We start from the raw sequence: 11,782 nt of genomic DNA, 5'->3' as shown, positions 1-11,782 counted from the left end.
AGAAATCTGCCTGCCTCTGCCTCCCAAGTGCTGGGATTAAAGGCGTGCGCCACCACTGCCTGGCTTCCTTATTTCATGTGCAGGTAAAAAACATTGGTGTTTTACCTGTATGCATATCTGTTTAAAGGGGCCAGATCCTCTGGAACTAGGTTATAGGCAGTTGTGAGCTGCCATGTGGGTGCTGGGAACTAACCTGAGTCCTCTGGAAGAGCAGCCAGTGCTCCTAACGGCTGAGCCATCTTTCCAGCCCATTTAACAAAATTTTAAAAATTAAAATGAATAAGTATAAAAGAAGAGCTTGGGGTGAAGCTCCAGCCAGCACTGATACCCTTCCTCCACCCCCCAGGTGCCGGAAGCTGCGAAAGTGACAAGCTGCTTTTCAGACTCCACGGGCCTGTTTGCCTCATGGGCCCTTCTTCACAGGGAGAAGAGTGGAGCCTAGGAGAACCACTTCAGTCTGAGAGGACACTGCTCCAGGACTTGGACCTTTTAAGAGCTCTCTTACCATCTTTTATCTCCCAGAGCTGCCATCTAACAATTGTCAAGGAACCTCATGTCTCACCTCAGGGGCCAGGGTACTATTTCAGTTAACCACCCTGGTCAAGTGAGCATCTTCTGGCTGGCTGTCTCCCCTCACTATGAAGACCCCAAACTTCTACCAATAATGGGATTTGGGTTCTGTTATGATAACTGTGAGACACACACACACACACACACACACATACTGATAAAAGAGATGGAAGACACTATCACTGCTTCTGTCATTGTTTGCTACTCTCCAGGCTGGCCAGCTTGGGCAGGAAAGTGTGCAACACTGCATCCCAGGTCTGCTTCCTGTGTCACTATGCCAGTGCACCCAAGGCCAGACAGCAGTTCCCAGGGAAAGCCATAACCACAGACTGATAAAGCCCTTGTTACATAAAGTCTCTCCTCACCAGAAGGATTCTAACTGCCCTGGACAGAAATTAAGGAGAGACCCAGACCGTAAGAGCTGCTTCCCATGTTCACATGGCAAAAACAGATAATTGCCATCATCGGAACCCTCTTGGCTCTGAACTAGTGCGACTTGCCCTGTTGAGTATACACTTGCAATATTGTTCCTTGTGGCTGCCCCTTTCATGCCTCAATCCTGCCTTCATATGGCTGGAAAGCCTTTGTTTTGTTTTGTTTTTTGTTTTTTCAACACAGGTTTCTCTGTGTAGCCTTAGCTACACAGAGTGAGTCCTGGAACTCACTCTGTAGACCAGGCTGGCCTTGAACTCGAAATCCACCTGCCTCTGCCTCCCAAGTGCTGGGATTAAAGGCGCACACCACCACTGCCTGGCAGCTGGAAAGCCATTTTAAAGAAACATCCACAGCCTTCTCCACCTGTCCAATCCCTGGTATCCCAGAATTCATCAGCTGCTGCTTTAGATCCATAGCCTACTCAGTCCAGGCTCAGTGTCCACCCTTCTCCAGTGTCCTGGATAGAGTGGGAAGGCTAGCCAAGCACCAAGGCTTTGGCCTGCTACACAAAGTTCAGGGGCAGAAGTGGATGAAAGTAGCCACCCTAATGAAGAGACTGACACTGAGGTCATGATCTTGGTGGCACCAAAGCAGGAATTCCTCATGATGATCATCACCACCATCACATACTTACTCTCTCCATTTGGAAGAGTCTCACATAGCCCAGCATGGCCTTTAACTCCTTATGTAGCTGAGGATGACATGGAATTCTAATCCTCTTGCACCCACCTCTCAAGGACTGGAATTACAGGTTTGTACCACCACACCTGGTTTGTGCACTGCTGGGAATCAAATCTAACTTCATGCATGTTTGGCAAATACTTACTGCATCTTCAGCCCTGATGTTGTTTTTTAGCTTTCTCTTCTAAGTGGTGGCGCATGCCTTTAATCCCAGCACTTGGGAGGCAGAGGCAGGCAGATTTCTGAGTTCGAGACCAGCCTGGTCTACAGAGTGAGTTCCAGGACAGCCAGGGCTATACAGAGAAACCCTGTCTTGGAAGAGCAGGGCTGGAGGAGGAAGGATAATATCTCCTGTATCCCAGGCTGGCTCAGAATTCTTTATGTAGCTGGGAATGAATGCCCTTGAACTTCTGATCCTCACACCTCTACCTCCAAAGTGTTGACATTACAGGCACGGGACAGCACACCATTTTTATTATGTTTAAATAACTTTCTCAGCAGTGATATTGGTGACCATGTTCTGGTTCCGTGATGGTTAGAACCTGAGAGCTAAAGACGCTGAACCCACTAAGCTTCATCCAATAAGCATTATGCTTCTCTTGGCGTCAACACCATGGTTATCTTCCTTTAGTATCTGAAGAAACGGTCTTAGCAAGGCAAACTGGCCTAAGACAGGTGTGAAGTCACTCGACTCCATAGCCTAATGCAAGTTTGGCTTCCTCTAAATTTCAGGATCTTTAGGTTAAGAGAATATCTCCTGGGCACTGACAGACCTGGCCCAGGAGACATTTGTTCAGCCAAAGGTGAGCCTGGAAGCTGCAGGCCACAAGATGGAAGGGGTCCACACAGCTCAGAGCCATGTGGTATGAGTGTCACAGAACGCACCACCAAAAGAACGAACTTACTCAAGGTCACGCAGCCAGCCCCCCCCCCAAAAAAAGAATTAAGATTCAAATCCGGGTTGTCGCTCCGAACCCCTAGGCTCTTCCCACAACAACTACCCAAAGTCGGCACGATGACAGAAGTCAGCACGGTGCTAGCAAGAACCCCTCCAGGCACGTGCACTCATACTTGCTTGACCATTCACCTTGGCTGGAACTGCCTTCTGTCTTTGAGAGATAATTTTTGCCAAACTAGACCGGCGATTTGAGCCCCGGTGGTGACGCCATCACGTAGTCACGCAGGAGGCAGGGCCAAATGAGAAGCCCCGCCCCGAGAGTGCTGCAGCGGTTTTTGGACGGTCCAATGAGGGCGGGCAGCGTGTCCCGCCCTGTAGCGACGAAGACGCGCCTGCGCAGAAGTGACAGCACGAGCAGGATTGGCTCCGGGGGCGCGGCGAGGAGGTGAGCGGGGGGCCACAGCCCAGGCTGGGGGATCCGGGTGCAGGAGGGCAACCTGGGGCAGGCCGGCCTGAAGCGGGCCAGAGTCCGCGTGCCAGCTAGGGACAGCAAACGAGAGAGAATTGGGGCTGGGGTCCGGCCTCTGGCAATGCCGCAGGGGGCGGGCTCTCACGCCGTACGGGGCGGAGCCCTGGGCCTCGGGGCGGGACGCGGGACAGCGCTGGGAGGGACAACGGAGCCAGTGCGAGTTGAGGGCGGAGCCCAGTGGTCCATAGCTGGATTAGGAGGCGTGGGGGGCGGGACCTGGGGTTTAAAGGAGGAGCTGGAGCAGGTGGAAGGTGGAGCCTTGGGTTCCGAGACTGAGGGCGTGAGATCCCAGGCATTGGGGGTGGGATTTCAGCCTGTGAGTGGCTTGGCCCTTCTGCAAGAGACCGGGTCTAACACTGCTGAGGGCGGAGCTGCAGGTCAAGGGGCGGAGCTGCACGCTGTAAAGGGTGGGGCCAGAGAGCTCAGCAGAGAGCTAAGCGTGAGCTATGACCCGGGGTGTCCACGCGGGGGCGGTCTCCGTGGTGGCCGCGCCTGGGGTCGCGGTAGACCCAGAACTCCCCCTGGAGAGGTTGTGTGGGTGGAGCGGGCTCGGCGCCCCGCTGACTCTGAGCCAGTCTGGGTTCCCCGGAGGCCCCCAAGAGCTCAGAGTTGGGGAGGTGCCCCTGGTGGAGGAGGCACGGGGCCAGACTGGGGGGTGCCCCCGGAGGACCGGGGCTCCTCAGAGCCACCTAGTGGAGATGTGTGGGTGCCTCGGGGCCGAACACCTGCAGCAGCCGCAGATGTGTGGGTGTGCTGGACAGGGAGCAGCTGGGTGTGGCGGGAGTGGGGTCGTCCTGTCGGGACAAATCCGGTGCAATCAGATAGGGTTTGGACTTTGCGTAAAGGGGCTAGCGGGAACTGAAGAACGGAGATGGGGACTGGAAGGGAGAAAAGGTCAGGTAGTGAGCAAAGGGAGGGGGCACTGGCTGCTGTGGCCTCCCCTGACCCCCTCCCCTCGCTGCTGGGGTCCTCGGCCAAGCCCCCTTCTCACTGGACTGGTAAGTGTGGCCACAGAGCCCAGGGGAGCGGGTGGTGACTCAGGACTGTGGGATTCCCCAGAAACAGGCAAGATATAATGGGGAGTTGGCATCCTCCTGATACAGACTGAAGTTCCATGACTCCACCCCCCAGTTTTTTGGTTGGGGGTGGGGTGGCCTTTGCCTACAGAGACATGAGGCTCAGCTGGATCCTGACAATACTGTCCATTTGCCTGAGTGCCCTGGCCACAGCCACGGGGGCCGAAGGCAAACGGAAGCTGCAGATTGGAGTGAAGAAACGTGTGGATCACTGTCCCATCAAGTCTAGAAAGGGAGATGTCTTACACATGCACTACACGGTAAGTGTCACAGTAGAGGAGCCTCTGGGGCTTTGACACTTTTCCAGGACCAGAAAGGACTTTGTAATCACGTTTTTCCCCAACTAGGTAGATAACCTTGAACACATCCCTCTTCGAACTCTAAGCTCCTTTCCACGATTCTATCTTGCTTTTCAGTTAACCTATCAGCTAGGTATCAGCATGCAAGTTACTGTACATGAGCTACCCAAGGCATTGACCCTTTTAAGAAATGTGACCACCAGGGCTGTGGTGACCACTTTAATGGGGAGAATAGCTGTATGGAAGGGTTGTGGAATGGTCACCTGTCCTCACTAGTTTTCCCAATGTCTCACAGGGAAAGCTAGAAGATGGGACAGAGTTTGACAGCAGCCTACCACAGAACCAGCCCTTTGTTTTCTCCCTTGGCACTGGCCAGGTCATCAAGGGCTGGGACCAGGGGCTGCTGGGGTAAGTCTGGTCTGGGGTACATGTTGTAGTGATCCAGTAAATGAGCCTTGGGAGGAGAGGCCCAGTTATGGGGCAGGGGTCTGGAGGCTTCACGTGCTGAGCATGCGTCATCCTGCAGGATGTGTGAAGGGGAAAAGCGGAAGCTGGTGATCCCATCCGAGCTGGGTAAGAGGCCCTTGGGGTTGGGTGGTAATGGGGAAAGGGCTTAGATGTGCCTAAGGATGAGTTAAAGCCACTTTAGTTTCACTGGTCCCCACTCCATCTAGTCCCCGGTAGCTAATATGCCACTTTCAGGTCTGGCTTGTGTTCAGCAGCCAGGACTGAGCAAAGCTCGAATTAGCTGAGCTGGTGATAATTACAGAGCAGTGGAGAGTGACAATTGTGGATCCTTTGGTGTTTCCCTGTCACCCGTGCACCCTGCCCCCACTGCCCACCCCCCGGCCTATTGTTTATGTGGGCTAGAAAGGAGCCTGGCCACAACTTACTCTGTGTCTCTGTGCTTTTGACAGGGTATGGAGAGCGGGGAGCCCCCCCAAAGATCCCAGGTAATACCCTTAACACCCTCAGCCCATCGCTCTCCCAGAGTCCCACATCCCAGTCTGATGACACTTCTCCCTCCAGGTGGAGCTACCCTTGTGTTTGAGGTGGAGCTGCTCAAGATTGAGAGGCGTTCAGAACTGTAGCAGGCTGCAGAGGGGTAGGAGGCCCCTGTCAGGGACCAGATTGTTCAAAAACAAAAGAAACAAAAAAACCTTTAAAACCCCAAGAGTGAATCTGTGTTTCTTTGTGGATCCCAAGAGACTTAGATTAATACGTTAGCGTCATTGTTGGAGTAGGACACTTGTGTAATGCAAATGGGTCCCCAAGTTGGACCCCCAGCATGGGGGAAGGAAAAACAAAACCAGCTTCAATCTCATTTTCCTTCCCTGGTAATTGCAGAGCCTTGAGGTCTAGCCTAGAGACCCTTACCCAGTGTGGCTGGAAAACTCTGAAGACTACGTACGGGTAGCAACACTGCTCCCCAGCCACTTGGAATAGCGATCTGGGAATCGGCATGAGTTATCACCATGGCTACATGGCCTCCAAGAAGGCCCGGGGTGACCTGGGGAGTAGCTGAGCTGATGACAACTGTAGAGCAGTGTGTCCCCCGGAAAAGACCAGCCAACCTTTTAGCTGCTCCAAAGGCTGAATCCTAGCTTTATTTTTAAAGGGCCTGCGCCGCAGAGTCAATATAAAAACACAAAAAGTCCCGTCAGTTTAATAATAAAAAACCCCAAAAATGGAAAACTGAGGGCAAGGGAAATGGCCCCTAGGCAGGGGCACGGGGATCCCTGCTCATGGCACCAGGCCTGGCTGCAGGGTCCCCCGGTATTGCTGTTGCTACGAGGTTGGGGGGCAGCGATTGTCCTGTGGGAGCCACGGTCATCTGAGTCAGGTCCCTTACTTCTTCTGGGGTGTGCTCAGCTTCTGCATGCCCCGGATCTTGTCCAGCAGGCCAGAGATGAAGGCCTAGATAGGAGGGGGCCATTAGAGAGGCCAGGATCCAGGATGATAAGCTGCCACATACATACCCACCCTAAGGTCAAGGAAAATGACTTACCTCAGTGGGTTTGTAACAGTCGACTAACAGCTCCTGGTAAGGGAGAACACAGTACAGTGAACTCTTGAAGACGGGGGGCTCACTGTTCACCTATACCCTCCCAAGGGACTGAGGCCACTTAGGATCATAGCTAAGTTAAGTTCCATGAGCCTCATTTTTTCCAGAGGCAGGTGACCCAAACCAAAGAAGGTATGGCACTAGGGCCAAGCCTCCCCAAGGGGCAGTGTCTCCAGACAGCCCTCCACTGGGTGACCTCAGCTCACCTTGACTCTAGCAGCCCGGGTATCATCACTCTCCATGTCCAAGAGTTCATCCACATCTATCTCGAGTTCGGGGATCTCCTCCTCCTGGGGTAGGGGTGGGAAGAAGCACAGACAAGTGCCTTAGCCAGGGGAGCGTGTGGAGAGGACTCCCTGCCTAACTCAAAACCAGACCAGCCCTCCTTGCCCAGCAAAGACAGCTGCTCTGGGAAGGAAAACAGATCAGGTCTGTGCCAAGGCAAATTGCCCAATGAGGGGGAACTTCCTGTCCCTGCCAGTGGGCACCAGGGGCGCCAGACAGACAGGGCTGGGACCTTGGGCTTTGAACCTAGCAGATGTGCCTTCTCAGCATCCGGGACCTCTAGCTCACCAGAGCACTGGTGGGGCCAGCTGTCCCAATTCATCACAGCCCCTCCCCTCCCCCAAACACCTGTCACAGCTTCCTGGGAGGGAGGAGGAAGTGAGGGTGAGGGGTCACTGTGAAAGACCCATGCTTGATAAAGGGGAAACAAAGAGCCCATGCTTTGAGGAGAAAGGGGTCCACCCCCCTTCCCAAGGGTACAGCTATCACACTTGGAGCCAGCTGCATTCCAGGGCTGGGCTAGGGTAGGTATCACAGGGCAGGCCCACTCCTCCACCCTACCCCTGGGGGCCTGAGTCACCAACTGAACAAGCAAGGAACATGGGGTGGGGAACCAGAGCTGGGAGAGCTGGTTAACCTGTCTCCATAGACAGACAGAATGCCAGGCTAGCCCACTACAACTACTCAGATCCTTTGTAACACTTGAAACAGTTACACTAGTACCTTTCAACTAGTGTCGATGCTAGCCCAGACTAGACTAGACAGTGACCTTTCACTGTCAGCCCAAGCTAGACCCCTGCCTCCAGCAGGCTATCTATTTCTTCTAGGCTTGGAGAGGACGCTATGCTTAACCTAGGGCAGTACCACGAAGGACGCAAGGTCCCGGGCAGCGGAGAAAGCGAGAATGACTTAGGTCAGGCAAGAAAAAGCGCACCCTGGGAGCGGCGAGTGTAAGACCGGTGGCTTGGCAGCAGAGCTCCCACTGAGTCTGGTGACAGACCGACTTAGGTCCGACTTTAGGGTATCCGCGCGGGGTGGGAAGCACACCTGGCAGTCGTAGAGTCGCGTAAGCTGTTCTAAAATCCACTCCTCCAGGTTGAGGCGCTTCCGTAGCTCCTTGCGGTCGTACTTGACGGTGACCTTCCCTTGCCGTCTCACCGGGCCGTCGTCATCCGCGCCCCCCGGGCCTTCGCCTGCGGCCCCAGGGGGACTCTGGAAGTAGACTCGGGGCCCTGTGCTGCCACTGCCCGGCCCGGGGGCCGGGGCAGCCAACGCCGCGCCCCCCGCGGGGCCGCTGTCCGCCATGGCGGCCGCCGGGGCCACGTGCGCGCTCGGGCCCCTCCCTGCGCCGCCGCCTCCCGGACGCCCGCCGGTTGGCTCCGGGCCGCTGGCTCCGGTTAGCTCGCGGGCTCCGCTCCGCGCGGCTCCGCGGCGAGGGCGGCGGCGGGGGCGCCCGGGGGCAGCTGCAGCATGCGGAGCCCCCGGGCTTGGCCTGGCCGCGCCCCGCCCCCTCCCCACCGATCCGCCCGCCCTTTGTCCCCCGCGGCCGCCGCCCGAGCCGCCGCCGCCGCCGCTTTCTCTGTCTTGCTCTCTTCCCCCGCCCCCCCGACCACACCCCCTTAAAGGGCCAGCCCTACTTCAGGCCCCCTCTCCTCAACCCCGCCTCCTGAAAGGGGATAGGGGAGGATCTACTTTGCAGGGTTCGGGGACTGTCTGTCCGGTCTCCTTTTACTTAACCTCTGGCCTCAAACCTAGACTTCTACGTGCCGGATGCCTGGGTCTGCACGCCCACTAGGACCGTAGTCCTCTTCTGACCCTGTCTCATTCTGTCACCGAGGCAGAATCAGACAGTCTAGGCATGAGACCGAGAGGGCGCAGATGCGGTGAGGAACGTGCGGGACCCTTGGTCAGCAAGGGGCGAAAGAACTTCCGCGCATGGTCGACACGTGGACAGGGCTTCCGGGGGTCGGAGGTGCAGAGGGGTCTAGGTACTGTCCAGGTGCCAGGATGCCCTACTTGGCCCGGTCTCACGCCCCTCAAGGAAGAGCTCGGGGTGGAGGCGTGTAGAATTGGTCGTTTGGCTTACAATAGCCAGGACCTGGGACGACCACCGCCCACCGGCTGAGATGGCGGCGCGCGTGGTATTGTGGGCAATGTAGTCCGCGGTTCGTCGATGCTGCCCCTCCCAGCTGCAGAGCCCGCATTGAAGCGCAAACTTGTTTGGGGCGCGCCCCTCTGAGCTGGCTGGGTTGTGCTGGGCGAGGCCCTGGGCACCCCACAGCTTGAGCGTGTGCAAAGGAGGAAACTCGGGTGCAAAGAGCTAGCATGTGGGGAAGCCAAAACTCACAGTGACAAAGGTAATAATAGCAGTTTAACCCAAATGAGCGTTTATTGGGACCCCTGCCTATTCTGCTGTAGAGACAGCAAGCTAGTTCACCCAGTAACTTCTCTATCCTTCACATTTTAGGAGGCCACGTTCCATTCTTCCTTTATTATGTCTGCATCTTTAAGTTGTTTCATTCATTCGTTTGCCTTTCTGCTAGACAGCGAAAATTTGGTGGGCCAGAGCTCTGAGGACTTTACTGATATTCAAGCTTGATTCGGCATGCTCCTTGTCAAACCTACAGGCATTAGGAAATTATTGGGTCCTTACAGAACTCTAGTTCCTAAAACTCTCAGACTCAGGCAAACGACTCTCCATCTTATTGGTTGAACAAACGACCGAAAAGGAAAACAAAACAAAACAAAACCCGATGGACTTCCTCTGAAGGCTGTGGGGAACATTAAACAGGAAAACCCATGGAAACTTCAGTTGTAATAGCACATAATTAAGTCACAGGGCTATATAAAGGGGGAGCTGGGATTCTGAGCCCGGGTTGTTTGACACCCCCACTACCCTTCCCCATAACACATAAAATAATAAAAAATAGCATAAAAGAGGAGTCTAGAGGCAGAGGCAGGTGGATTTCTGAGTTCGAGGCCAGCCTGGTCTACAGGGTGAGCTCCAGGACAGCCAGGGCTATACAGAGAAACCCTGTCTCGAAAAACCAAAAAAAAAAAAAAAAAGAGGAGTCTAAAGTCCTGGGTTTGAATTTGGATGTAATACCATCTGTGGGACCCTGAGCCAAACTGACCTCTCTCTCTGAAACCCACCTCCTCAGAGGCTTTTTTGTCGGCAGCATCTGGAGAAAAGATGTTTATACAGGGCTAGGACCTGCTGTCCCTGTAATCTTGAGACTCTTTGAAATTGAAGAGCCACAGAGACAGCCAGAAAGTGCCATACAACCTCCTTGGGTAGTATGAGATGGAGTGGGTGGCAGGCATTCTTAACTGCTGAAGCATCTCTAGCCCCCTCGATGCTATTTTTTGGAGAGAGGCCACAGCGTTTAGGGATGTAGGTCAGGGGTAGAGCATTTGCCCAGCATATGTAAGGGTATAGGTTTGAGTCCCAGTTCTGTTAAGATAAAATAAAGGGAGATGAGTCTGGGGAGGTAGGTCGCTTGGAACAGTGCTTGCCTGGCATGCACAATGCCATGGGTTTGATCCCCAGCACCACATACAGTTGTTTGTAATCACAGTTGTGGAGTCAGGGGCTTGGAAGTTCAGGGTCATCCTTGGCTACTTGGTGGGTTTGAAGCCAGCTTGTGATATATGAAACAGTAAGTAAGTAAGATGAGAAGGCAGGTGGGAAGTGAGTTGCTTACTGAGGAGACTGGGTGGGCACACATTCTCCCAGTTCTCAGTGGGGGAAGCACGGGAGAAAGCTGGTGTTCCCCACTTCTTCCCAGCCCATTGCCTGACATTAGCTTCTCTTCTGCTAGCCTGGACAGCCCCAGAGGTTGGCTCCTGCTATTGCAGTTTAGGCAGCGACCATTGCCTGTTGAGCCTGACTTCCTCTTCCATGCCTGAGCTAATGGGAGAGTCTCTTTTCCCAGGAACAGATTCCCTGCATGCCCAGCTCACCCTACCAAAGGCAGACCAGCTCTTTTTGAGCCCCTAGCATTGGTTTATACCTTGAAGGAATGGTTCCTACAGATACTATGAGAGTGGAGTCCACGACTCTGAAGACCGTCAACCCTGCCTGTGTCCCCAAGATGATGACACCGAACACTGCCTTTCCTGGCCTTCACCATCACATTTGATCCGAAAGTCTCCAGGTCACATGCCAGATCCTTTCAGAGACATGCCCGTCCCACTTCTCCCTCTGGCTACCTCCTGTGTCATCCCTGGGGCACCCTTGTTTTCCTGGGGCTGGCTGCTCTGTCTGGTTCCTTCCAATACCCATTCGCTGTGAGAGGAAAGATGGGTATGCTGGCCTACAGCTTTCTTGGAACCTGGGCCGCTCAAACAGAGCCCTAGCCTTGAAGCACAAGGGGTTGGATTCAAGTCCTGACTCTGCCCAGGAAGTGGGCAAATCACTCATGTCGAAGGTGTGCCTTCCAGGAGGCAGAGGATCCTGACCTCCCTGTGACCCGGAGCTCAGGCTCCTGCCATTATCCTGCTTGTGCTCATCCACCAGCCCTCCTAGGACTGGAGTGTGCCTAGCTTCTCATCCAGCCTCAGGCTGTGGCTTCCCAGGGTAATGTGGCCCCCTCCCACCAGAGTGCAGCTAAGGATGCTTGCAGCACCTCCCTGAAGCAGAGGCCCTGGGGAGGGACCTGTGGGCCCAGACCAATCCCTTAATCAAGGGTAGAGGCCGGAAAAGCTGCCTTCATTCCCCCCATTACTGCATGCCGAGAAACTCTATTACCATTCCAGGGCTGGAAGAAAGCATCCAAGGAGGAAGAGGGAGCCTTCTAATGGGGGGCTGCCTGGTCTCAAGAGATTAGTGGTGGGAGAAGAAGGCCTGGCTTAACAAACAGCTTCCATCCTGTTTTTTCAAGGACCTGCTTCCAGAAACTTCTGGGAGGGTCCAGTCATCCTGACCTTAGTGTTGGTGTGCAG

At 54.7% G+C, this 11,782-nt stretch overlaps 3 protein-coding genes and 1 long non-coding RNA gene across 9 annotated transcripts in view; 3 read left to right on the top strand and 1 right to left on the bottom strand.

Moving 5' to 3' along the window:
- Positions 1-749, top strand: part of Vegfb (vascular endothelial growth factor B) — a 5,008-nt gene extending 4,259 nt beyond the window's left edge. For both annotated transcript variants that reach the window (XM_031389500.1, XM_031389499.1), the window contains exon 7: positions 347-749. In XM_031389500.1, the coding sequence (XP_031245360.1) occupies positions 347-368 (22 nt within the window). In that variant the 3' untranslated portion in view covers positions 369-749. The remainder of the gene's footprint in view (positions 1-346) is intronic.
- A 2,156-nt stretch (positions 750-2,905) lies between these two features.
- On the top strand, positions 2,906-5,662 carry Fkbp2 (FKBP prolyl isomerase 2). Of its 5 annotated transcripts, none has more exons than XM_031389492.1 (6): positions 2,906-3,029; positions 4,245-4,449; positions 4,784-4,896; positions 5,015-5,061; positions 5,406-5,441; positions 5,518-5,662. In XM_031389492.1, exons 1-6 carry the CDS (start codon positions 2,932-2,934, stop codon positions 5,577-5,579), a joined length of 561 nt encoding a protein of 186 aa, XP_031245352.1. In that variant the 5' UTR covers positions 2,906-2,931; the 3' UTR covers positions 5,580-5,662. The 5 variants fall into 5 exon arrangements, with proteins under 5 accessions (XP_031245352.1, XP_031245353.1, XP_031245356.1 ...); XM_031389493.1 differs by having other exon boundaries at positions 2,921-3,029; positions 4,281-4,449; XM_031389496.1 differs by lacking the exon at positions 2,906-3,029 and adding an exon at positions 3,560-3,642 and having other exon boundaries at positions 4,281-4,449.
- Positions 5,663-6,063: 401 nt separating this feature from the next.
- Ppp1r14b (protein phosphatase 1 regulatory inhibitor subunit 14B) lies at positions 6,064-8,325 on the bottom strand. The gene is given in 5 exon segments (XM_031389491.1): positions 6,064-6,405; positions 6,497-6,529; positions 6,760-6,843; positions 7,886-8,274; positions 8,277-8,325. Coding segments are annotated over 5 exon segments (609 nt in total). The 5' UTR covers positions 8,311-8,325; the 3' UTR covers positions 6,064-6,336.
- Positions 8,326-8,421: 96 nt separating this feature from the next.
- Positions 8,422-9,644, top strand: LOC116103471. The gene is made up of 2 exons (XR_004123480.1): positions 8,422-9,195; positions 9,306-9,644. It is a non-coding gene; the product is annotated as an uncharacterized LOC116103471 (long non-coding RNA).
- Positions 9,645-11,782: the final 2,138 nt, after the last annotated feature.

The sequence above is a fragment of the Mastomys coucha genome, unplaced genomic scaffold (genome assembly GCF_008632895.1).
Source record: "Mastomys coucha isolate ucsf_1 unplaced genomic scaffold, UCSF_Mcou_1 pScaffold21, whole genome shotgun sequence".
NCBI lineage: Eukaryota > Metazoa > Chordata > Mammalia > Rodentia > Muridae > Mastomys > Mastomys coucha.
This window is presented reverse-complemented; position numbering and strand designations above follow the sequence as displayed.

What these genes read in the sequence shown, in the direction of transcription:
- Fkbp2 (XM_031389492.1), top strand. Translation starts at nt 2,932, where the DNA reads ATGAGGGCGGGCAGCGTGTCCCGCCCTGTAGCGACGAAGACGCGCCTG. An exon ending in TCTTACACATGCACTACACG is followed by an intron (nt 4,450 to 4,783) that starts GTAAGTGTCACA and finishes AATGTCTCACAG; the next exon opens with GGAAAGCTAGAAGATGGGAC. An exon ending in GGTGATCCCATCCGAGCTGG is followed by an intron (nt 5,062 to 5,405) that starts GTAAGAGGCCCT and finishes TGCTTTTGACAG; the next exon opens with GGTATGGAGAGCGGGGAGCC.